We start from the raw sequence: 25000 nt of genomic DNA, 5'->3' as shown, positions 1-25000 counted from the left end.
TCACCACGTTCTTGCAGATACCGGTTTTGTTGTCTTCTTTAGCACAGTTGTCGATTCCAAAAGCACCAACCATTAACCCTGAAACAAAATAGTAAAAATACTGTTCTTACGACCCCAACAACTCCAGTAGTCCCCATGACTAGATAAGACCTGAAGGAAAACGACTCATCAGGTCCATGACAAATTCCTTTTTCTGTAGAGAGATTTTCAATTGATTGTGCCATAGTTAATCGAGGGACTGGTTATGAAACCTTAGAACTTTCAAAAGCGAGAGCAATGTTGTTGCAACCGATGTTGAATTGACCGTGACCCTGCACAATCTTTTGTTTTCGCTTCGCACGGGTTCGCAAATTAGTTGCGCATAATTTAATCGAAGGATTTGATTGGTTATCTTCTCGAAAAAAGGCGTGTTTTGTGCAGGGTCAAGGCCAAAAATACGGACAAAAACATCAAACAAAGGAACTTGTCCAGTTTCATAACCATATCCATGCATTAACTATGATTGTGCCAAGTGATAAAATACTGATGAATACATCAATATTAATCGCAGTTTGATCTCGCAGTTGCTTTGGTTTCCAGTTAGTGCGCGGTAATTGTTTAAAAATCCCGCGCCATATTTTTATCCAATTAGAAGCAAAGAGCGGAACCGACCAACTGCGACATGCTTGCACCCATTTTCAGTTCCCGCGCTTGGCGTCAGCCTGCTTTTCTGATGATTGGCTCTACGTCTTTTTTGATTGGCTATTGCAATTACTTTGGTATTGCTTTGCGGCACTCTATTTAACATCCCTATAACCAAAAGTCCACAACCCAGAAGTCTCAATCTGCGATGGAACGCGTCCCATCAGTTTTCCATGGTAACCATTTTTAGCACGGCTATTGCTAGATTTTTGCGAAAAAAAAAACGTTGCGGGATTGTTTTCCTTGCACGATCGACAATTTTGCATTTAGCAAGAGCTAGTTTATGCTAGTAAAAGTAGCATATGATGCTACTAGCAGTGCCCATTTTTTGCCCAAATTATGCTTTAATTATGCTCGTTTTCTCAAATCATGCCACTTGTTCTTAAAATCACAAGCTCCTCTTCTATTGTATTTGCTTTCTTTGTCTTAAGGCAACGGTCTCTGGCTATGTTTTCTGGTATTGGTATGTCTCCAAGCAAGGGCTGACGCCATTTTTTTTACTCACGAAAAAAGAAGAGATGCACCTTTCCACCCATAGATCCCTCGCCAAAGACTTACCAATATTTTGAAGAGAATCCCTGTTTTCGGCCAACTTTGACAGAACTTCTGTTGAGGTCATGAATCCAGACGCATACATGCTGTTTCTCACTGCAATTTGCGCGTTGATAGCTTGGGTATTCACCAGATCCCTCTGTATGCTGAATATCAACACATCTGAGGACGTTGTAACTCCGCCAAGATTGACCGCAAAGAATTTAGGTAAGCTGGTACTAAGAAGAGAATAGTAGTCACCAACCAATATGGCCGCCCTGTGAATGTCGACAAACTGTATGGTGGTACTCATGCGCACAGCTTCAACGGAAATGCTTTGGACAATGACATTAACCGCAGAAAATACAACTTTAGGTTTCCCCGCATTTCCGGGCTTCTCTTTGACTTGCACAAAAAGCCCATAGTTCCCTTCAGGAATGTCTTTCTGTGCGGACAAATTCCCGGACTTTGCATCTACAGTGAAATAGGACGCGGGATTCTGACTGAAGATTTTGTACTCATTTTCATCCACTTCGAAGTCGTCGTCTTGATAATAAACTTTACCTATTTCGCCACCTGCAAATTTCCCCTGATACGCGTTTAATATAATTGTCATTGAAGCGTTGAAAGGAAGATTATTATTGATGGAGTCCCTTATCCTTATGTATACAGTGGTTATGTTACTCATGACTGGCTTTCCACTATCCGTCACAGCTACCCAAAGTTTCCATTCTCGTTTTTCTTCATATCTAAATATTCCATTGGAGAATATATCTGCTGTGCTTGGCCTTATAATGAAATTATCATTGACTGTTCCATTGAGTATCCTGTAAGAGAATGGAGAGCCATTTGACGGCTCGTCCGGGTCATAGGCATTGAGTGTGACGACAAATTGTGGATCCGCGATATTCTCCAAGATGTTTCCAACGAAGAAAGACGGTACAAAATGCGGCCCATTATCATTAACATCCAAAACTGTAATTGTTACGGAACAGGTATCAAAAAGTCCATCTTCATCTTTAACGATTATTTCCAATGTATAACTGTCTACGGATTCGCGGTCCAATCTCGCTGTTGTGTATAAAATACCCAGTCGTATGTTACTAGGATCCGGTTTGACATCGAATATATCAGCCCGATCCCCTGATAATATTTCAAAAGAAAGTGGCGTTGCGATGTCGGTGTCTTCGTCTATGGTTATAAGAGTCAACAAAGAAGTTTCAATGGTTGTATTCTCAAAAATTGAGATACTGTAGTCGTCTGGGGAAAAGACCGGAGGGTGGTCATTAGCATCCAATATTTTGATGTGGAGGGTGGCGAGTTCATTGCTTGTCTGTTGAGGTATTCCTAGGTCGGAGACATTTATTTTTAGAGTGTAACTTGGATTTGATTCAAAATCCAATTCACCTGAAACCGATACTTGACCAGTCAGTGGATTGATATAAAACGCATACGGAACGTTCCCAGACACGATGGTAAACTCCAACGCGGCATTGAAACCGATGTCGTCATCAGTAGCATTGACGGCTGTGACGTAGAACCCCGGGAATGCGTTTTCCGGTACCGAGGCCGTGTACTCTTTGGGATAAAACTGCGGTCTATGGTCGTTACTGTCGTGTATTTGAATGGTAACGGTCGTGGTTCCACTAAGCTGAGGTGTCCCTTGGTCAGTCGCTCTAATGGTGATGTGATAAACGTCGTCTTCTTCTTCCCGATCAAACGTTGTTAAAGCTGTTATGAGGGCAGTCGTTTCGTCCACTGCAAATCTCCCATCACTGTCGTCATCTAAACTATACTTAATCTGCGTGTTTCCACTTTGTTTTGAAGGGTCATCTTCATCCACAGCCTGAACCACGGTCACACTTGTCCCAGGAGGCGCATTTTCTTCTAAAGTGCCGATGTATGGCGGGTTTGGGAAATACGGAGCTTTGTCGTTCACGTCAGTCACCGTTATCTGTAACAAGGAAAGGGAAAAAAAACATCGTATGAGGCAAATGAACCTGGGATAGATGTTGCCAAGACAACAGCCTGATAGAGAGTAACACCTGACGTGTTTCAAGTGAACGAAACATTACTCTGGTGAAAATAAAATAACCAGCCTCTTCATTAAGGGCACCTCGTAGACCAAAAAAACGAACCCAATCCTTGTCTTGAGTGATGCAATTCTTGGTTTGCTTCTTTTTATTTTTCTAGTTACCACAGTGAGACTGAAACATAACCAGTTCACGTAAAGCCGCATTTGGATGTACGCCCAATTTGCTTTTACATAGTAAACTCAATAATGAACGCATTTTGATTTGACTTCAGAAATGAGGCTTGATTTTGTTTCACGGTTCGAAGACACGCCGCCATGATGCTACCAGGAGATCGATATATTTTTTTATTCACTCGTTGTTTGTGTTATATTCACTCGTTGTTTGTGTTAAATGCAAATTTAACAGCAATGGAAAATATCGCAGTACATGTACATCAAGGAAATAAAGTGCTGAACGAAAAAATGCACTTACAAAAGTTTTTTTAAAAAAAGTAAAGTACCATATCAATAAATAGGATAAAGTCTCCTTTAGTCACTGTGTGATTCAATAACAAAGTACGATTTGCACGAGATGCACGAGTGACTGGCTTGGAAAGGCCTTTACGCTATAGTTGATTGGTTATACTTCAACACGTGAAAGAGCTGTACACCATTCTGATTTCCTATACAGCTTATTAGATTTCTAAAAATGAGCTTTATGGAATAAAGTTCTCATGTTATGTATAATAAAAGTGAGTAAGGCACAAGGTATTTTTCATCGGAAGTTTGATGGATGGAAGCTTAATGCAGTTTGGAGATTATTTGGCAGAATTGTGAAAAGAGGTGTAAGAAAGAATGGGAGTTGACAGCATGTTTCTGAACACTGAAACGTTGGTGGCAGAACTTTGCGCAATGAGATTTATATGCGAGGGACTTAATCTAGGTTGGGCATTGTTGTAAGTTTTCACTCTTACATCGTGATGTGTTGTTTCATCAAATATTTACGGCACCTCGTGCTTAAGCAATCTCCAGAGTATTTGGCGGCGTTCTGCTCAAATGCAATGCACTCTGGTAAAAGCTGGTGAATGGCGCAGTGCATTCTGGCTAATTATGATGCATTCTGGGAAAAAGTGGTGAATTCCAGAATTCTTCCTACCTTCTCATGAATTCAGAATATGTTGACATGCGTCAGTTCAGTAAAAGGTCACAGATGACGTCAAAATGTGGTAAGAATAAAGTGCCACTGATTTGAGAAGACGTCAAACTTTGGTAAGAACATTAATGACACAAATGGCGATCATCTCGTATGCCGCTTTTGGTTCTTAGCACAATTTGACGTCTTCGTTATCTATTACTGAACAGACGCAAGGCAACATGGAATCTACTTGTTTTAATAAATCACCTTGACGCCAGCCTCTCCAGTATTCTTTCCATCGGATGCAAAAACTGTAAAATTCAAAACAGGTGTCTTTTCTCTGTCCAGCGGTCTCTGTGCTGTTTTTATCTCCCCAGTCCTGCTCCCAATCGTAAAGTATCGCTGACCTTCTCGGTCCAAGAAATACGTAATTTCGTCGTTTGTGGTGTCGATATCAAAAACAGACACACTAAGCACAAATTCATTGCTCGGGGTTCCTTCTTCTACTGATTCATGGTAACGAAGCTTACGAAACACTGGAGCGTGATCATTGACGTCTAGTACCTAAGAGCAAAATGGAAAGCATAAAGGTTCCAATGCCAGAAATTCACGAAACAAAGTGGCTGACTTTAGACAAGATTCCAAGACACACTGAAGTAGATGTTTGTCAGACTCACAGCAAATGTTAGCTAATGTTCGTCTCAGACGGATTATCCTTCGTCACCTCTCACTTAGTAATACAAACAAAATGAAAGACCCAAGGTTTGTCAGGGCGGATAAAGCGTCTTTAGTATAAAAACTACAATTGCTTGCCTCGTCGTAACTGTCAGGACCTTTGTGAAAGTGGATTAGAAGAGGGTTGCAGTCCTAGGACTTTTCCGCAAAGTTATAGTATTCAAATTCGCTTGGTTCATACTAAGTTTTGTTACGTTTTTGGTCACATTTGTGCAAAATGTGCTCACGTTTCCGCACTCAAGACAAAAACAAAATGATATGTCTGTGAAATTGTTGCTTAGGCTTTTGCCAACATTATTCACTTTAGGGTCGTCTAATTTGAAATCTAATGAATGAAGGGGATAGTTTCTAAAGAAATTGTGGTGCTGCGTCGGTGGGGAAGTAATGTATAAAAATTTGGTTTTATCAACGGCCACCGTACAGAGATTCTAAAAGCTAGATCTTTCTACCTTTTAGGAGTTTAGAAAAAAAAAAAGATTGTATTGCAGGCGAAACCTCATCAGTACCTGAATAGACACAGTCTTGGATTGACTGGCCGATCTACCATCGGTGGCAATAACAACGAGGGAGTATTCTCTCGTTCTTTCATAATCCAGGCTGTTTTCAACGACAAGTTCTCCCCGATTTGGCGAAACCTTATTTACTACATCGAAGGCTTGTCCTACGTTGCCACTGGATATGAAGAAATTAACAATGGTGTTATAACCAACATCACCGTCTTCAGCAGTGAAGATATGAATTACTTCTCCAACGGGGACATCTTCATTAACTGTTAAAGAATAATCGCCGGATTTAAATGTCGGTTCCATGTCGTTGTCATCAACGACTATGATCGTGACATAAGTTCGGGAATTCAGGGGCGGATTGCCTTTGTCGGTGGCTTTCACAACGAGGAGAAAAGTTTGCTGTTCAGAATTTTCGCGATCAAATGTTTCTTCAGTACTAATTACCCCGGAATTAGTATCTATTGTGAAATAACGGTGGTGATTAACGCCATCGATTGCTTCAATGGCGTATGTTACCTGAAAATAAATTTTGAAAGAACGTCAGTACGGAGATGACCATGATACCATCTGTCTTTCAAAACACAGAGAGTAGGCGATAGAGGACTGGACAACTTTATTGGAAAACATGCCCGACCTTCACCGAGGGGAAAACTAGTCTCCCAGAATAAAAAAAAAAACAAGTAGATTAAGGTAAAACGGCGACGGATTCGGCCACAAGAACGTTATCTGATAATAAAACTTGTTATTATTGCAATCCTTTGGCGATGATTCCGAGTCAGTTGTCCTGGATGAAGCGAAGCAACTATCCAGAGTTCAGCGTGGTTTGAACGTTCTGAAGGTACTCTTTACGATTGAAAATATATCGTCCGGTGCTCAAGTCCTCAAAAAACCTCAAAACAATGTCGGTCATTTCACATCGTTGTTCAGAGGAAACCTGGAAAGAAACGTATCAAAGGAGAGATCGCACAGCCTTTACGTGAAACCGCAAACGGTAAGCGGTAGGAAGCAGAGATGGTGCAGCGGTGAGAGCACTCGCATCCCACCGATGTAGCCCGGGTTCGATTCCCAGACTCGGCGTCATAAAGTGGGTTGAGTTTGTTGGTTCTCTTCTCTGCATCGAGAGGTTTTTCTCTGCGTAATCTGGTTTTCCCGTCTCAGCAAAACCAACCTATGATTCGATAGGCGTTGATTTGATTTGATTTTTGTACAGTGCCCCCAAGTAGTGCCTCAATGCTAAATATTTTTTATATAAACACCAATGAAATACTAAATCATTTCACGAAAGGCATCGAGAGGACCGATTTTTACAGTGTAACCATAGCAACAGAGATCTTTTTACGTGTGAAGATATGTTTTCGCACGAAAGCTCACTTGGTATTTCATTGGTGTTTATATAATAAATTGCTATTATTATTATTAGGCTGCTGCTTGTGAGCAAAGCATGAAAACTGTGACTCTTATTCTTGAATAACTTCCATTGTTCCTTTGAGACTTTCCTCGACGTCTGGAGCTAACAGGCAAGAAATGCGCTTATATCAACTGAAACAAGTTTCTTCCATTTTTGGCAAAATGCAAATTTCAGTTCGACGTTTGCCGTTTGCAGCAAACACGATGCTAAATCCCTCTCTGACGTAAAACGTGCGTGCTGCAGGGCTCACAGAGCATTCTTGTCGACGTCGTAGTTGTTGAATAATAAGGAAATCGGCTTAGCAAGGGTAGACTTTTATATACCGGACCAAAATGGCGGAAGACAAAACAACCATTGTTATTCTGATTAGGCCTTGTTGATTAGGTATTGTTATGTTCGCATTGTTCTTTTGTTTTATGGACGTTAATTATTCAGGGTCCGGTATATAAAAGATAAGCCCTTACAAAGGACGACGACTACAGCTACGAGAACGACACAAAACAATGCACTTAATGAACAAAAAAAAATACTCTGCAAGCCCTGCAAGTGCGTTTTACATTTTGGCACATTTCTTTGCGTCCTTCGTCCTGACAACAGAATGAATTGAACAAAGAGGTTGTGTAGACGACGTGAGGAACCAACGATATATTTTTAATTTTCTTCCCAAAAAACCTCACCATTCCTACAAATTTTATTCTTGCAACGTTAATAGTACACACTTGCCATGCCGAACGACGCAAACTAATCGCGAAATGAACACAACAACGCGAACGGTTACGTTTTAAAATGACGTTCCCGCATCCGTCGTCGACTTCCTTACTTAAGCTCCCTAATCTTCACCCTGCCAGCAGAGCAGTTCTTTACTTGACTAGAAAGAAAGTACTCTGCAGAAATTAATCCTGTAAAGTCTTTATTGAGTATGTGCAAGCCCTTTCTTGGAAAAAGTTTCCAACCTAGGCCAAGTCGGCTCGATCGCACTCCTGGACGCCATATTGATTTTCGTACTGAAGGCTCGATTTTGACCTTCGCCTTGTCAAAATGTGATTCCCGCGCTACCTAAACACGTTAGACTGGAGTGACTAGCCCAGAAACTTGGGCTGCGGCGACTTAACACGATTTCTGCGGAGCCTCTCTTGCCCGCCCTCTGGTGAGTTTTAAAGAGACTCTGCTCGCAGGGTGGCTAATCTTTCGAAAAAGACGAAAGACCCCCTCGAGTAACACTTGTGTAGGACACTGTGCAATAACATAAGGAACATGGTAGTCTATCATTTAAGTCCACCTTGCCTATTCAAGAATGAGATATCCATGGTTGCCATTTGCGCTTCAGAGATGGGCGACACAGTAGCCTCTTCTACTGTTGTAAGGCCACCTTTTAGTATATTATTTTTAGTTTCACACTTAGCATACGTACTTCAGCACCTAATCCACTGTCTTCATCAGAGGCATGAACACGAATCACTGGTGTTCCCCTTGGTACATTTTCGGGAACTCTGCCGGAATAACTTTCTAATGAAAACTTGGGTGAGTTGTCATTTAAATCTTGGACTTCTATCTCTACAAGGCACGTTGAAAACAGTTCGTCGCTCTCACGAGCTCGGAACTGCATCTTGAACACGTCGCCTATTTCGTAGTCGAACGATTTTCCTCCGGACGTGATTTCACCGGTGTTTGGGTCGATATGGAAAAATTCGGAAGCCTCAGTCCAAGTCCAGAGAGGGACGTATCTTAATTGTTGGTTATTCAGGGACCTCGCCTCAATTTTCACAATAAACGTATCTGCGGGAAAATGCAAAAATAAAGAAGTATCATTTAGTGACAATCTTGCTTATCTTAGGGTAGAAAAGCAGCAGAAACTAAATAGGAACACGGTTTTCAGTACCCTTCCGAGTATTTTGAGCACTCCAAATTTATGGAACAATTCGTTCTCGGCCTTCGACGCAATCACGCGAGATATATTTTTGTCTGCTGTCTGCTGTCTCTGTTAAATGATTTTTTTATGAAGAGGATCTATAATTACGTACAGTCATCATTTGCTCGATCTCTCATAGTTAGTTACATTTCTACTGTTAAGTTTTTTCCTTTGTCACCCTCCCTACCCACCCTTTTTAGGGTTGAGAGGTTTGTTTGTGAAGGGATTATGGCTCATTTTTACTGTCATTTCACTAAATAACCATCTTATTGTACCAAAAAAATTGAATGTGGTGGTCCTTCCTTTATTCGTTTAGCAGCTAAAAGTATTGTAAAAGATGAAGATTGAAAGCAAACACAAGTGAGTGCGTAAAAGAACAAATAGGGAGCGGTGTTGCCACAGTGGTGATAGCCCTCGGTTTTTATCGTTGACTTCGGGATTCAGTGTCTAATGTGAGTTGAGTTTATTGTTTCTCTACTCCTATTTCCTCGGAAGGCGGCGGCGTCCAGAGGTTAGGGCGTTAGGATTGCATGCGGGCACCCGGGGTTCAAATCACGTTCTAACCTCTGGTTCGGATTTGTTTCCGGTTGTCCCGGATTCAGCTCTACCACGCTTTGTGAATAGCCAACTGGTTGCCTCCTTCCAGTTGGGATTCTTAATCATGTTTCTGTTAAGTTTGTTGGTTGTTAAGTTCCTTTCAGATTATTTAAAGTGGGGTGCCTGTGAACTTGTTTGATAGCTAAGTGCGCTTTCACTATACACAAAGTACTTACATTAACATTAACTCCAGTTTGACTCTCTCATAACTAACCAACTTTCGAAATGATCTTTTTATATCCCTTCATGTGGCTTGTTTCCAGTCTCCCTAAGTGGTTGAGCACTTGCTTATTAGGGCTATATGAGCAAGCGCCTAGTTAATCAATGAAGCGATTATCATAACTTTTTCGACTTAGGTGATATTACGAAGCCTGATTCAATTCCTGTGCAGATCTTACCCGGTTTACTGTTTTCTGCGATACTTCCTCTAAACACTTGTTTTGTAAATTCAGGAGGTCTCAAAGCGGTGACATAAATTGTCACCTCTGTTTCTCGCAGGCGTTGATCGGTTTCTGTCCCGCCAACAGTCATAGGCTCTGTGTTGGATGCCAATACGTGATCTGTGAACGTTCCAAGCACTGAAGTTAACGAAACTTTGGTTGATATTAATCCGTCAGTAGAAATTGCAAACTTGTCGTTTGCCTCCGTGAAGCGGTATTCGACTTTGCTGTTGACTTCTGAATCCGCGTCAAAGGCGTGTACCCTCATAATCGAGGTTCCTTTGGCCGCATTTTGCCAAACACTTCCCTCGTAACGCCTCGACCGGAAGAACGGATAATTGTCATTCACATCATCAATTGCCACTATCATCCTACAATACCTGGATAAGAAAAAACAAAAGAAAACAATAATTTCAGTCCGAACGGTGGCATTCAAAAATTAAAGCTCTAAAGGGTCGTTTGCCGAAGAGGCACAATTTAAACACACTTTACAGGAATAGGAAACCCTTCGGGAAGGACATGACTAGATGTCTGTTTTCAAAGAATGGCGGAGCTGATTTCAAACTCTCTTTTCCGGTCTGGTGGTATTTAAACGTTGGGTAAGAGGAATGCCCATCCAGCGTCCGCACTGTGCCACCTTCGTGACCGCGACAGATAAACACGTAAAACGTAGCGCAAGCAATTTAATAGATGAAATAAATAAGTAATACTTGAATCAGCTTAATATGAAAAAAAGAATTGAGATGGATTTTGCATTAAGCATCTCCTTAACGGCAAAAACAAGGCTGAAAATTGGTGTTTTGCCGTAAAACTGAACTTCTTTGATTTTAACTCATTTCTACATTTACATTTACATCTACATCTACATATTCCAGCACTCGGCAAAGTCCCTTTTTGACTTATGGCTGTTTGTGCTTAGGTGGCCACATACACCACAAGCCTTTTTAGAGACATCATCGCCAAGCCGGCTCCTTCTGCTGGAGAGAACAGGACAGCCACAACACCGGGGACTTAATCCCCTACTCTTGACTTCATTCCCTACTCTTCTCGAAAAGTGTGTGGGTTCTTTTACGTTCCACAGGGAACTTACGAACATAGAAGATATTTGTGAGACGGGGCCTATGGTATATAGTCCTTATCCGAGAAGACTTGAAAGTCTAACCATTTGCAGATGAAATTAAAACGGCACCACTTTAAGATCCTGAGTGTTGATCCGGCGCCGGCCGGGGTTCGAACCCGCGACCTCCCGCGTGACAGCTCGATGCTCAACCAACTGAGCCACCGGTGCGAGGTGCGTTCATTTCTTAAAGACGGTGCCTACTAATTGAAGATATTTTTGCCCCGGTGTGTAATTGTGCAGGAAATGTAGATCTTAACAAGTGTTATTGAAATCCAAAAAGAAAATTGGGGGTAACCTCGCATTTTTCAAAGATAATTCATCAATAATATTTGTAAAAAGCTTTAAAATACAAAGCAATGTATGGCGTTCTTTCTCAAATTGAAGCTTAATTATCTCTCAAAAATGCATGGTTACACCCAATTTTGTTTTTGGATACCAAGAGTACTAACTAAGATCTACTTTTTCCGGATAGTTTTAAACTGCCCAATAATATCCCTGTATTAGTAAGCATCGGCGATAGGAAATCCGAGTATCTGGAGATGCGCAGAACGTATACGCAATAACAATAGTAGGCACCGTCCTTAAACTATACTGCTAGACATCGAGCAACTTTTCAAAAGAAACAGACAAGTTAGAAAGGAGAAATGTCATGATTTAATGACCAGCAAAAGCCTGCCTTTTCACGTCAACGTAAACCATAAATCTTTCTTATGTCAAAGGATTTTCAAACAGCGAGCTGAGTACAAGAGAAGTAACTGAATATTTCTATGGAAGGCCTCGATCTTCTTCATCATGATCAAGCTACGGTAAGCGTACTTAGGGGGATCATGTGGCTGACCATATTGGGTTACACTCGTTCCAGCTCTTGTTATCCATGACCAAAAAGGTTCCACCCTCAGGACATGACATCTTACGAAGGTTATGTTCTTCCATCATAGCTTATATTATCTCCCCAAATCCTACTGAGTTCAATTAGCACGCAAAGATCAATTGATTCTCAAGAAATATTCAACTTTTTCTCGAAGTATCACAATATTTTATTTTTGGAAATCGTTCATACGAAATTTTTTTTGTTACCAACAAAAAAATTGATCAACTCAACATTGTATAGTATAATTGCATAGATTATGTTCCTCATAATCACTTGTCCGACAACTATCTTTGATGAACATAGTTGGGTGAGGTCACCTTTATCGTTTGATGAACATGAGGTGAGGTCACCTTTATAGTTAATACCCAGAATGCAATAAATACCTGAGAAGTCGCAGATTCACGCTGCTTCCATGTCCACCATCTTCGGCTTTAATAACAACCGAGTACTGTCGTTTGGTCTCACGATCGAAGCTCACCCTTGTCCTTAACACACCAGTGGTGTTGTCAATTTCAAAGTGTTCATTCCCGTGTGCAATACTGTACTCTACTTCTCCATTTTTTCCGCGATCCTTGTCAGTGGCCAGTACAGTTGTTACCACTTGCCCAACCGGCAGATTCTCGGTCACCGAAGCATTTTCGCACTTTTCGAACACTGGCCTATTGTTGTTCTTGTCCTTGACAGCAATAACGACCTTGGTGTCGCTGTAAGATTCTGAATCGCTTGCTCGAATCGTCAGAGTGTATTCCCAGGGCTGGCTTGGTAGACTTTGACGAAGAGAAATGATACCAGTGTTAGAATCCACCACGAAAGGACCGCTTCCGGCAGTGATTGAGTAAGAAAGGGGTTGATGATCTGGATCCTGGGCTACCACCATTCCTATTCCTTTGCCAACAGCAGCTTCCTCATCGATATCGATCCTGTACTCTGGGTATCCAAAATGGGGCGCATTGTCATTGGTGTTCGTCAGAGTCACATTGACAAACGCAACATCGAATTTTGTAACATTTCTCAAGGTGTCCGAAACCTCAACTTTGAAAATGTGCGTCACTTGGCTTTCATAGTCCAGGATTCTCGAACTGGATATGACTCCCGTGTCGGGGTCGATGGTGAAATAATCAGTGTCTAAGACAGAATAGACGAGCTGCCCTGGTGCACATCTGCAGTCGTCTTGGACACAATCACAGTCCGTAGCACTAACAGTCAACATTGGTGTGCCTAGCGCCACGTCTTCTTCCACGGTCGTCATATAGGACCCCTTTTCGAACAACGGGTAGTAGTCATTTGCATTCAAAACAAAGATCTTCGCCTTTATTGTTGATTTTAATCCCAAGGGGATCAATTCAACGGCCTGTACAACCAGGTTATATTCTCTCTTTTGAGTTTCGTAATCAAGTAAAAAGTTCAGTTTTATTTCGCCACTGTTAGTTATTTTAAATTTGTTATCGTCATTCCCTTCCAATATCGTGTACCCAACCCTGCTACCAGAGACGCTGACAGCAGTGATTCTTCCAATGACTGTGCCATCTTTGGCGTCTTCCGCTACTTCAAACCTGTAGCCATCGTCGTAGAAACCAAGGAACCTCGGAGGTAGTTGCCCCACGTCTAATCTGACTTTGATAGGAGCATTTTGGCGTCGAGGGATACCGTAATCGTATGAACGCAGCTCCAAGTCATATTGATTCTTCGTCAAATCACGTCCAACTTCAACAGTATCATCCATGGGATTAATACCGAATGGAACGTCAGTAGACAACAGTTGATAACCAGCCAGTCCATTCTGACCGCTATCTGCATCAAAGACCCGCAATTTATAAACTCCAGTACCTGCACGAGAGTTACCATTGAGTCGCGCGTGTTTCATCTGCATTTCAAATCTCGGATCATTATCGTTCACATCCTTGACTGAAACTTCCAGGTCAATGTCATTGGAGGTTGTAACTCCTTCGACCCAGCCTGTCTCTCTAACTGTCAAAAGATACTTAGCCTGTGTTTCAAAATCAAGCCCTCGCGAGAGCTTTACTATCCCGTTCTCGTCAACAGTGAAAGGTGAACTTTCTGGAGACAAAATTGAAAACGTTCCTCCTGGAATGTACTTAGGTATTTCAGTAAGTATTTTCCCAACACGCGCGTTTTCTGGAACCGTTACAGCAACGGGGTCATGACCTGACTTGTAATTTGCAAATGCCAGTCGCACTGGTGTAGTGACCTTGTTTGGGGGTTTAGCATTGTCTGCAGCTTCCACATTGAAGGCGATGGTCGATAGCGGTTCAATTGCCCTTTTTCCTGGTACGCTATCTATGAATGCCTTTTTGGCTATCAGATGCCCCCCGTTATCAATAGAGAAGAACGCCTCTGCCTCGGCAGACAGCTTGTATTCCATGAACGATTCCTCGTCGAGATCATAAGCTTCTATTTGTGTAACTTCATCACCTTTCTGGAAGCCGGCCTCCACCTTTCTGTCGACTTGTCCACCAATTGAGTCAATGAAGAACGGAATATTGTCGTCAATGTCCAGAACATTTATGGTTACGTTGACGTCTGCGCTACGTTCCTTGATGTCAGTAGCTCTCACATGTAGCTTATACTGCAGGGACGTCTCAGAGTCGAGCTCTTGAGCGGTAAATAAGTCGCCCGAGAATGGATCAATCTCTAAGACTCCATCTTCATTGCCAGACACTATCTTGTACATGACGTATTCCGTGGTGGCGGCTGCAAGTGAAACAATCTTATTTCCCGCTGGGAGACCTTCTTTGACGCTAAAACTCAGTGACGGTTCAGGATATAGGGGAGGACCATTGACTGGAAATACATTTACAAGAACAGTTGCTATGTCCTTTTTACTTGTATCTTTCTCGTCATAAGCCTCAATAGTAAGAGTAAAATCATCTTTGGCAAGGGACGCAATGGACGTCTTACCAAGAAAGACAAGTCCGTTGGAATTATCAATCGTGAAGACCTCGTCCTCGTTGCCTTCTGTTATGTTGAAGTAAATGAGAGCATTGACGCCACTGTCAAGGTCTGTTGCCGACGTCTGAATGACCTGATCTCCTTTTTTAGCGGTGGCCGGAATCGATACTTGATACGAAGTTGTTGAAAAGCGGGGTACGTTGTCATTGACATCCGTGACTCGGATAACCAACTTCGTAATATCTGAAAAAAATTAACATGTTAGAAGTGTTACGATTACGCTGACCCAATACTGATTAAAAATCCTCCACAGTGAATTACACTGTAAGAAAACACAGATTACTATAAGTAACAATATTGGACCATGGCTTTTCCCGTACTGAAATACGATACTCGCGTTTCAAGAAAAAATGGAGATAGTGACACCCGTATGTGGATTTTGCTGATTTCAATCTAAACCGCGCAAAAGCCTAGTTGGTGATCCGCGGTTAATCCACATGCAAAGGGATATCATTTCTCCTACCTGCCAACTGCAATTGAGATATTCCGTTGTCTCGAACTCTGATATAAATCACGTGCTCTGACACCTTTTCACGATCCAGGGGCTTCTTAAGTGTGACCATGCCCGAGGTGGAATCTATCGCAAACACATCTTTACTTTCATCCATGACTGTTTGTAAGATAGAGTAAATCAAACGGCCATTGTCTCCACTGTCGCGATCTGTTGCTGTCAAAAGCTTCAAATTCGAGTTAACAGCTGTAGAAAAAAAAAAGGAGTTGTTACGTGTCGAAGACATTCCCTGATATTGCTCAGTGTGTGTGCTCCAGTAGCCTAACACAGGATCTTCTATTACTGAATATGGCTTCCATTTTTTAAATGCTGCTCTCTATCTCATTCCAGTGTGTTGGCCGCTGTTCCCTCTCTTTTTGCGAGTTTCTCTAATGCAGTCTGGTATTAGTCATGAAAGGCAATCACATGATTTCGAGTGCATTTTGGAATAAATAGGTACGGGTACTTTTTTTCAAAGACGGGAAAAATTTCTAGTCTTTAAAAACATTTGCAAGTGATTATTCATTTCAAATAGCTCGAGAAAAATCATGTGAATACTTACTGATCATGTACATGAAACAATTCGAGATGGTTAAGCAAAAGCAACGCACGTGTATCACGCAGTCGCTTAAATAATTCGCCATAACTTGCTTCATCCTGGCCTTACATTTGATTGGGTATCCCCGGGTTTTTTTGCACATTGACCAATCAAAATGCTTGGTTTATTACTGCTTTTTGCACTGACTTACCTCTTTTCTGCACTATCATGACCTAAAAGCTGCTTTTCTCTTACTTAGCCAATCAAAATCGAGAAATTATTAATCACTTAATGATATAAATAAAAGAACTACTCAGCTCTGATTGGCTAAAGAACAGTGCACTTCTCGGCGTGTAACACAAATGCATTTTTAAAGTTTACAGTTGAATGACTTTTGAACGATAGTCTTGTAAAAGTTTGAATTTAACAAACGTTGTAATTTGTTATAAGCAATCAGTCGATTAAACAAACTATAATCGGGGAATCGTAAGAACAAAGAAAACCAGGTCCTGTAGAAAATGAAACCTTCAATTGTTAAATAAATTTCGCCAAAATATTAACACACCTTTATCTTCCGCAACATCAATGATGTAGAGCGACTTTTTAAAAACAGGGTAATCATTAACGTCAGAGATCGTTACTTTGACAATTGTTGTATCGTTCTTGTTGTTTCTGGATACCATTACTGTCAGTTCGTACGACGACACAGTCTCCCGATCAAGAGGTTGCGCTACGCTGATAACACCCAAGTAATCAATGCAGAAGATTTGGTTCTCATTCCCTCGTACAACGTAGTACTTTAACAGTGCACTAGAATCATCATAATCCGCTTTGATATCAATCACTGAGGTTCCCACTGGACTGTCTTCGCTAATGATCCTCGTGTACTCATCTTGTTTAAATGATGGCGGTTTGCTCGTGTCTAACACTGTGATTTGAATCGATGTGTGGCTTTTTTGTCCACCGTCGTCCGTTGCTCTTATAAGCAACATGTAGCTGCTCCTATCTGTAAACCTGAGCGTCAAAAAGTATAAAATGAGCGAAGAGGTTGGTGTTTAAGTTTTTACTTTTTTATCGAGTTCTTACTTCAAAAATGCATTTAGTAAATGAACCCGGGGGGGGGGGGGGGAGGGGGGAAGGTACTCCCAGAAAAATTGGTTGGGGGTGTGCGGCCCGCCTTAAACCCTTACCCTTTTTTAGACCAAATCAGAGCTTTTCCCCTCCCTATTTCAGACTTGACCAAAAATTTGATACCCCATTTTCAGACCTATTTCAACCTTTTACAAGGTTAGCTTAATAATTTGAAAAGAGCTTTGTTGATGGTCTTATCGCCTAATGATGAAGGAGAAGCTTCTTCTAAAAAACATACCCAATTCAAGACTTGAGTAAACAAACCATACCCTATTTCAGACCAAAACGACTAAAAAAACCACACCCTTTGGGGTCGCACATACCTATATAGACCATATAAGGGAGTAGCCACCACTCCCCTCCCCCCCCGGGAATTGACCATTTTGGCAAGAATTGATAAGACAGGATTGGAGAGGTAGCCTCTTTCATTTATATATTTTCTTCGCAAAAGTAACAGGAACCGATTAGGACCAAAAAAGCCCAGCGAACTCAAAAAAGAAAAGAGAGCTCTGCTGACAGGGAAACTCTGAAGTTTCTTGAGGTTTGAAAGGATCATGGATAGAGTTCCCCCTACCCCACAAAACTCTTTTGTTCACGCATTATTACGTTTAGTTGTCGCGTCCGATGCAGGGAAGAAATCATGTCTAATATTGAGACATACCTGATTTCTTTGCTAGTCTTTAATTCCCCTGTGTTCCGGTCGAGTGAAAATGGGATGTTGCTGGAAGGACTACTTGCAGCTTCGTAAATAGTGTATGTAATTGCGCCAGATGTTTCTTCGGTATCCACGTCGGTTGCCCTCGCCTGTGGAGTGAATAAATCAAATCAAATAATTCTTCTTCGATACATTCAATTTTTTTTCGCAACATTTCTTGCGTCGACGACATTGTCTTACTCTTTGAAATTCATGACGATCAGTAAGTTTGAAACATTAAGACCATAATACGGAGCCGCCAGAGACAATCACATTGAACGGATATGTGATGTCAAAATAAATCAACAATGATGTCAAGGCAAGCAAAACGTATTCATCATTTCGTACTCATCCTTGAGTGGATCAGGTATGACACAGAGGTGTCACCGTGAGAGCACTCACCTCCCACTAATGTAGCCTGGGTTCGATTCCCAGACTTCATGCGCGTCACATGTGGGTTGAAGTTTGTTAGTTAAATTCTTCTCTGCTTCAAGAGGCTCTTCTAAGGGAACTCGATCGGGTTTCCCCCTCTCCTCAAGAAACCAACTTATGATTTGATCTGAGTTAATTTGATTTCTGTACAGTGCCCTCAATTGGCGGCCATTATTATAAATTTATTCATTCGTAATCACCTGAAAGACTCTTGTGCCGCTTGGTGTGTAACTCTCAATGGCTAGATGAGTCAATTGCTCGTAAAGAAGAAACCTGGGTTTGTTATCATTGGCATCCGCCACTTTGACCTCCCCTGTAATTTCTGCTGTTACATCCGGGCTACTGTCAGATGACGGTAGAGTTGCCCGGATAATCAGCTTGTGCAGCTTCGTTGTTTCGTAATCCAGTTTCTTCGCCAAAGTAATTTGTCCGCTGTTCGAATTTATTGTGAATGTGTTGTCCATATTTCCTCCTACAATTGAATACTGAATCCCAGTGTCTGATCCAGAGCGAGAAGCTTTTACAGTGAACACAGACGTTGATACTGAAGCATCTTCAGACAGAATCTTAGAGTAACTTGCAGCTTCAAATGCCAGGGGAACAAAAGGTACATTTAGCACGGAAATCTTAAGGGACACTTCACTCTCTTTGGGCTGGTCAGTTCCTGGGGAATATAAATGGAAAACTTTCAGTTACACAGCCTTAAAAGGGCCCGGACCCTCTTTTTCGACTCCTATTTTAATGAAATATTTACTGTCGATGAGATGTTGTCAATCCTTATCCTTTATTTTACACCGCAAAGGTTTTGATTAAGACAAAAATTCAAGACCAAGAATCTAATGGCCTCTAAGGGTGTAGCTAACCTGTTCCTCTATTTGTGAACCCAAAAGCATGTCTTTTGTTTCATTCCTTTCTAGGATACAGTATAAACATCTTATAAAAAGAGACTTTTTTAGAAAAACGATGTCTTCTTTTGAATGGGCTACTGAGATTAGGCGTATCTTACAAATAAGAATAAGAATTTCAGCCTGTTCCTTTTCCTTCGTTCCACCGTTCCTTAGTTTGAATTCCCCACGTTCAATTCCTTTGTTCCGCAAACGCTGCTCAAACTGTAGGGATTGGAAGTGGGAACTTCCCTTTTCCCCCCCCTTTGGTTACAAACCCAACACCTCTCCAATCATCCTTAAGCCGGCCGCACAATACGCGAAAATAGCGCGGCGCTAATTCTACCGCGAAGAACTCAAGCGTATTCAGCGCCAGTGTTGTTCCCCACACACCTAGCGGGGTTATTGTTTGGCTTATACGAAGTGTGAAAGCCACACTATGCCATCCTCTAGAATATTTATTTGTCACCGAGAACGACGATTTCTCATGCTTAACGCTTTTGAATTTTAGTCACGACTGATTGTACCTTGAAAAGAAACTAATACATTGATTTAGTGAGAGCAAAAATTTTTTTCATGAACTCAGTCTCGATAAGATAAAGTATTTCGCATTACTCCTGACCTACCCACTTAAACTGAGTCATCATCTCTAACTGCCCTTTTAACCCTGAAGTGACATGCGTAATGACGACAAGAGGTTATCCTCACCAGCACTAACTTTGTTCAATGTCCGGACACTAGCCGAAAATTTCGTCAGAAAAGTTCATAGCGAAGAAAATATGTTTGATATTCAGCGCTAAATGAACTCCTCACACCGCAGGAAAATTCTTCGCTGCGGAATTAACGCCCGCGCTATTTTCGCTTAGTGTGCGGCCGGCTTTACCTGTTTCTCTTGCTTTGACTTTTAAGTTGTAAAGAGTGTTGGCTGGCAAATTAGACGATGTCGTTCGCAGAACGCCTTGGCTGTCTAGCTGAAATCTAGTTAAAAATCGGTAAAAGAAGAGAGAAAAGTAACTGCAAATATCAGAACTCAAATTTACAAATGTCACGTATGCGGTACGCAGTGGTACGCATGCGCACCCAAATTTACAATGTAAAAACCCAAATTAGCATTTTAATTGCCTTAAAATGGAAGCTCAGACGACGAACAACAGCCGATACTAACCTGCTTAAATCGTCCTGTGCGCCTTCCGATAGAAGATCCAAAACAATGTCAGGGTTTCCTTCATTATCCCTGTCCAAAGCAATAACTTGCAACAAACTAGTTCCCGAGGGGGTTGTAGTCGGAACAGTCACCCAGTAGGAAGATTGCACAAATTCAGGAGGAAAATCATTGGTGTCGGTTATTTTTACAGTCACCGCAGCTGTGGCAAACAAGTTACGTTGTTTGACATTTGTAACGCGCACATCAAACTTGTATTCTCGGGTAGGAGTTTCAACGAAAGTTTTAATAACTTGTAGCTGGCATTCAGAGTTGGCGCGCTCGACTTTGAAATGGTCGATAATTTGCACCTTAGTAATGTCCTCCAATGTGCAGTCAAAATCCGTACTAGGTTTTCCATCGGTTGAGAAGCGAAACCCGCCGTTATCGTCAACAAGAAGTTTTGTTCCCACAGCCACATTCTCCAGAGTTGTAATGTCGTAGCTCTTTGTCAGGAACGCAGGCGGGCCGTCATCGTTCTTGATGTTGACGCTTACTGATGCCAAAGCCACTTGCGAGGAGCTCTCGCTTCTTGCCTCTACCTGAACAACAAAACCTCGTTCCGACATGTAGTTGAAAGAATCCATGATTGAAAATCTTCCTATTGAAAAATAAAACATTAAATTAGTTATTTATTTGTTGAATAGTCTGTTTAATTAAGACAATCTGTCACATAACCAAGGTGATCTGGTGACGTAATTCGGAGGACTGGGGAGAAAAATTTTAACGCCGTATCCCAGAACCGCGCGCGGCCTTATTTTCGAATTCAACATGGCAGAGGCGAGGTTAGAGCTCGTCGGGTCTACTTGAATGTTAATTCAGTAACAGGAAATGTGGTAGACACGGAATGAGCTGTTGAGTTTTGGCGATGGAAATACTGAAGGGAGTTTGGAAACAACACCTAAGGCTGCGCGCGGTTGTGGGATACGGCGTTAAAATTTTTCTTCCCAGTCCTCCCAATTGCGTCACCAGATCACCTGGAAGGGACTTTCATGTTAGGCTTCGAAGACAATAATCAGAAGAACAAGTTTCCCGTTTCAAGCTGTCATGTGTGCGTCCATCCCCGCAACTTTACCCCGAAATTAACAATTTTTTTTAGACTCCTGAAATGGCTTAAAAAATGACGTCAAGTGTTGCAGTGAACAAGATAAAAAATCACAGAATTTCGTACTCACCGGTGTCCTGATCAACTTGAAATCTATGATCTCCGCCCTTTTTCATTGCGTATTTCACAACACCGTCACTACCGGTGGCTGCAATGCACAATAAATTTGGCACTAGGCCTTGTCCTTCTTTCAAAGACACATCGTAAGAATCTTTCTGAAATTTAGGAGCTGAATTATGTGCGCTAGTCACGTTAACCCTAACGATTGTTTCTGATGATTTTCCACCGCCGTCATTGGCTACAACGTAAACCATAAATTCATTGTCGCCCATTGCTCGATCAAGAACGCGCTTTGTTCTTATTACACCAGTGCGGGATTCAATTTCGAACGGAGAGGGAGAGCTTGGAATCGAGTAAGTTATCACTGGGTCATCCTTATCTATGGCGTGGATTACAGTGACAAACGTCTCTTTAGGACTTCCCTCAGGCACAGATGCGTCATATGCTGCTTTGGTGAAGTCAGGATAGGCGTCATCTTTGTTTGTGATTTCTATAATGACGTAAAGATATGAGTGACGTGGAAGTTTCTCCTTATTTCGCGCCTCTATAAGCATGTCATAAACTCCATGCCTCTCTCTGTCCAAAGGGGACGCAGTTTTCATTACTCCTGTCGCTTCGTCCACTTCGAAGTACGGAAGCGCAGAGCCCGATATTGCCGAGTACACGACACCTTTACTGATGCTCGAGTCTGATACCACAGCAGCCTGGAATACAGATGTCCCTATCGCTGTGTTTTCGTTAACGTTGATTTCTTGTATAGGATTGCTGAACACTGGATAATTGTGGGAATAATCGAAATCTTCCACTTCGACCTTGATTTGGCCTTGCGCTTGTTTCGAAGGGTTTCCCTGATCTTGGGCTCTGACCATCATAGTGTATGTTCCGACGTTGACTGTCTTACTGACTGTTAACACCCCGCTGAACGTATCGACGCTGAATTTATCCGAGACGCTGACCAGTGAGTACCGCAGATCACTGTTGGGGCCTGGAGGGTCCATGTCGACAGCAACCACAGCTCCAAGGCTTCCTTTGACCGGAAATGACGCCTGAAAAGTAAAGTGATACGCTGCCTTTGGGAAAAATGGTGCTGTATTTTCTTGAGAGGAGCTCGACAATGCAGAGAAGGGAAAGTTTGGAACATCTTTATCTACAGAAATGGTAACAGTGGCTGATGATTCCTTGGCGGGATTTCCGGCATCGCGTGCTACAATACTCAACTGATGCAAGCGCTGATCGCTCTGAGAGTAGTCCAGCTCGCGAACTAGAGTTATTATGCCTGTAAATGGATTGATTGTGAAAAAGCTGGACAGAGTTTGAAAGAAATAATAAACCTTTCCACTGACTCCGTCATCCTTATCTGTAGCTTGAACTCGAAGTAATGACATCATCTTTGGTGTGTCCTCGCTTATTGTGCGCTCGTAGCTTTTTTTATCAAATGCAGGAGCATAGTTATTTACTTCCTCAATCCATACTCTAACCGACGTTCGTCCAGTTAATGGTGGGTTTCCCATGTCTTCAGCCTCCACAATCAGCGTCATATACGCGCCTGTCTTACTGCGTTGGATGGGCTTCCCAGTCGCTTTCAACTGCAAAAAGCTCTTCCCTGCAACCTCGCGTTTTCCCGCCTTTAAATACCCTTTCTCGTTACCTTTAACAATCCTATAAGCTCGTATTCCCGAGGTATCTCGCTCCTCGGCATGACAGTTCTCCAAACCCATGACAACAGTATCTGAAGGTGAATCTTCTCTAATGGTTCCGTTATACAATGCAAACGTGAACAACGGTGGAAAATTATTTACGTCTTGGACTTTCACTCGTATCGTAGTTGCCAATCCACCGTTTTTCGCATCTCTCGGTCTTTTCACTATTGTTAAGTCGTATTTGTTCGCTTTCCCCTTCTCATAAATTAGCTTTTGGGCCGTGGTTACGATACCCGAAGGTGAAACCTTAAAAAGTCCAACTTTGTCGAGTGAATCCCCTTTCTGAGCGTAAAACAACACATATACTTCTCCGGCTGTAGGCTGAGGAAACTTGTTATAAACTATAAAGCCCTCTGGCTGTCCCTCCGGTGCATCAACTTCAAGGAACGTTTTCCATTGCGCAGTAATGCAATCCGGCGAGAGCAACACAATGATGAAAACGAATTTGATGGTGGATGGCCGCATACTTCCTTAAAAATCGCTAGCTATCTTTCGTCAAGGCACCCTAATTCAATGAAGGGTAATTTTTCTTCTTTTCTCCCTCAAAGTATTGGGAAAATTTCGCACTTCGAGTCTTCTTGGTTAAATTCCCTATGGCAAATTAATTCAAGAAACTTCTGCCAGTCTCTCCGTGGGACGTAGTCCGCTACGCCCTTGCGGTTTTAGTTGTAAAGAGTTTCATTTCTAGATAAGAATGTCTAACTTGCACGAATATGATTCAGTTCATTTACGTTACCTTAAAAACAGACTGTTACTTATTTGACAAAAAAACAGGCTTGATTTTGGTCGGAATTGTTTAATATTGTCCTGTCTAATCAGCTGCTTGGATTATCGAGCCACATACTACAGCCAAGCTCTTCTCAAAATGACAGCTAATTATCACATGCGATTGGTCAGTGATGGTCTGTGTTTGCATTCCGTTGGGTAGGCGCTTGTAAACATGACAGGTGGCAAGCTCCTCCATAATGAACACAAATAGCCGTGATTCATTTTCCTGAATTCTTTCACACCTTTATCCGGCCTTAAATACGCTAATTTTGGTCATGTTTAATTTATCTTAACCTGCAGTTTAGGCTGGCGATGTCAGGCCGCCATCTTTGTTCACCTGAAATACTGCGGAGAGAACGAATGGCTGTCGACTTATTTGTTATGAAAATTGTTTGGAGAATTCTATAACGGCATATTCAACAATATGCATTTCGTTTGTAACTTCAATTTAACATTCATATATAAGCCTCATCGACAATCCCCAGGAGACAAGCATCTCACATATTAGTATACCGATTTGGTCTGTGGCCAGAAATGGGTTTATCGACTTTGTTGATATGGTAATTATAAATTGACCACCGTAGAAAAAATTGAAGTCTGACGTTTCGAGCGGCCAGTCCTTCTTGAGAGCGAATTAGGGACTTTAGTTTGTTAGCGTTTTATACATTAAAAATTAAGATGGAGCTACGCTATTAATGGGGATATAGCAACATGGATAGCAAGAATAAATCAGTTGAAAGAAAAGCGTTTGTTAATTCAGAGGTGAGCGAGGGAGCCCATTTGAAAAACGAATCTCTCTTCGGCATTTTGCAGCTTTCCGCATTGTCCCCAGGCCTCGGTTGTTCAAAAGGTGGATGACGCTATCCACCTAATAAAACACTGATAAAGCGGATGAAACCAAATTGAATTGAGTTATCCAGTGGATAGCGTTATTTACCCTTGGAACAACTGGGCCCGGTCTAGGGTGTAGGGAAAGGCCGCTCAGTGATCACCATGCTTTGGATAGAATTATTAGGAAGGTTGAAGTGTCGAGCGACCGTGTTTCTATGCTTCCTTGTCGTTTTTCTGTACGTCTCGCAG

At 41.9% G+C, this 25000-nt stretch overlaps 3 protein-coding genes across 3 annotated transcripts in view; all 3 read right to left on the bottom strand.

The window, feature by feature from the left end:
- The window catches only part of LOC138013140 (protocadherin-like protein), an 18572-nt gene extending 12460 nt beyond the window's left edge, over nucleotides 1-6112 (bottom strand). The window contains exons 1-4 of the mRNA XM_068860133.1: nucleotides 5603-6112; nucleotides 4629-4925; nucleotides 1240-3166; nucleotides 1-78 (exon numbers count right to left, since the gene is read on the bottom strand). The exon at nucleotides 1-78 is cut by the window's left edge and continues 192 nt beyond it. Of these exons, the coding sequence (XP_068716234.1) occupies nucleotides 1-78; nucleotides 1240-3166; nucleotides 4629-4925; nucleotides 5603-5905 (2605 nt within the window). The 5' untranslated portion in view covers nucleotides 5906-6112. The remainder of the gene's footprint in view (nucleotides 79-1239; nucleotides 3167-4628; nucleotides 4926-5602) is intronic.
- Nucleotides 6113-8382: 2270 nt separating this feature from the next.
- LOC137968195 (protocadherin-like protein) lies at nucleotides 8383-16937 on the bottom strand. The gene is made up of 5 exons (XM_068814822.1): nucleotides 16511-16937; nucleotides 15381-15614; nucleotides 12331-15100; nucleotides 9915-10336; nucleotides 8383-8786 (listed from the first exon to the last, which is right to left on the bottom strand). The coding sequence occupies exons 1-5, from the start codon at nucleotides 16935-16937 to the stop codon at nucleotides 8383-8385; spliced, it is 4257 nt and encodes a 1418-aa protein (XP_068670923.1).
- Nucleotides 16938-20172: 3235 nt separating this feature from the next.
- Nucleotides 20173-23617, bottom strand: LOC137968194 (protocadherin-like protein). The gene is made up of 2 exons (XM_068814821.1): nucleotides 21463-23617; nucleotides 20173-20888 (listed from the first exon to the last, which is right to left on the bottom strand). Exons 1-2 carry the CDS (start codon nucleotides 23615-23617, stop codon nucleotides 20173-20175), a joined length of 2871 nt encoding a protein of 956 aa, XP_068670922.1.
- Nucleotides 23618-25000: the final 1383 nt, after the last annotated feature.

This window comes from Montipora foliosa, chromosome 8 (assembly GCF_036669935.1).
Source record: "Montipora foliosa isolate CH-2021 chromosome 8, ASM3666993v2, whole genome shotgun sequence".
NCBI lineage: Eukaryota > Metazoa > Cnidaria > Anthozoa > Scleractinia > Acroporidae > Montipora > Montipora foliosa.
This window is presented reverse-complemented; position numbering and strand designations above follow the sequence as displayed.

Bases quoted from the DNA above. Each gene is read 5' to 3' on its own strand.
- LOC137968195 (XM_068814822.1), bottom strand. From the start codon at position 16,937: ATGTTGCTTATAAGAGCAACGGACGACGGTGGACAAAAAAGCCACACA. The intron at 15,615-16,510 runs GTGTGTTAATAT...TTTTTTCTACAG, and splicing joins TGATGTTGCGGAAGATAAAG to CTGTTAACTCGAATTTGAAG. The intron at 8,787-9,914 runs GTAAGATCTGCA...ATTTTCCCGCAG, and splicing joins CGCAGAAAACAGTAAACCGG to ATACGTTTATTGTGAAAATT.
- LOC137968194 (XM_068814821.1), bottom strand. From the start codon at position 23,617: ATGCGGCCATCCACCATCAAATTCGTTTTCATCATTGTGTTGCTCTCG. The intron at 20,889-21,462 runs GTGAGTACGAAA...ATTTTTCAATAG, and splicing joins TCAAGTTGATCAGGACACCG to GAAGATTTTCAATCATGGAT.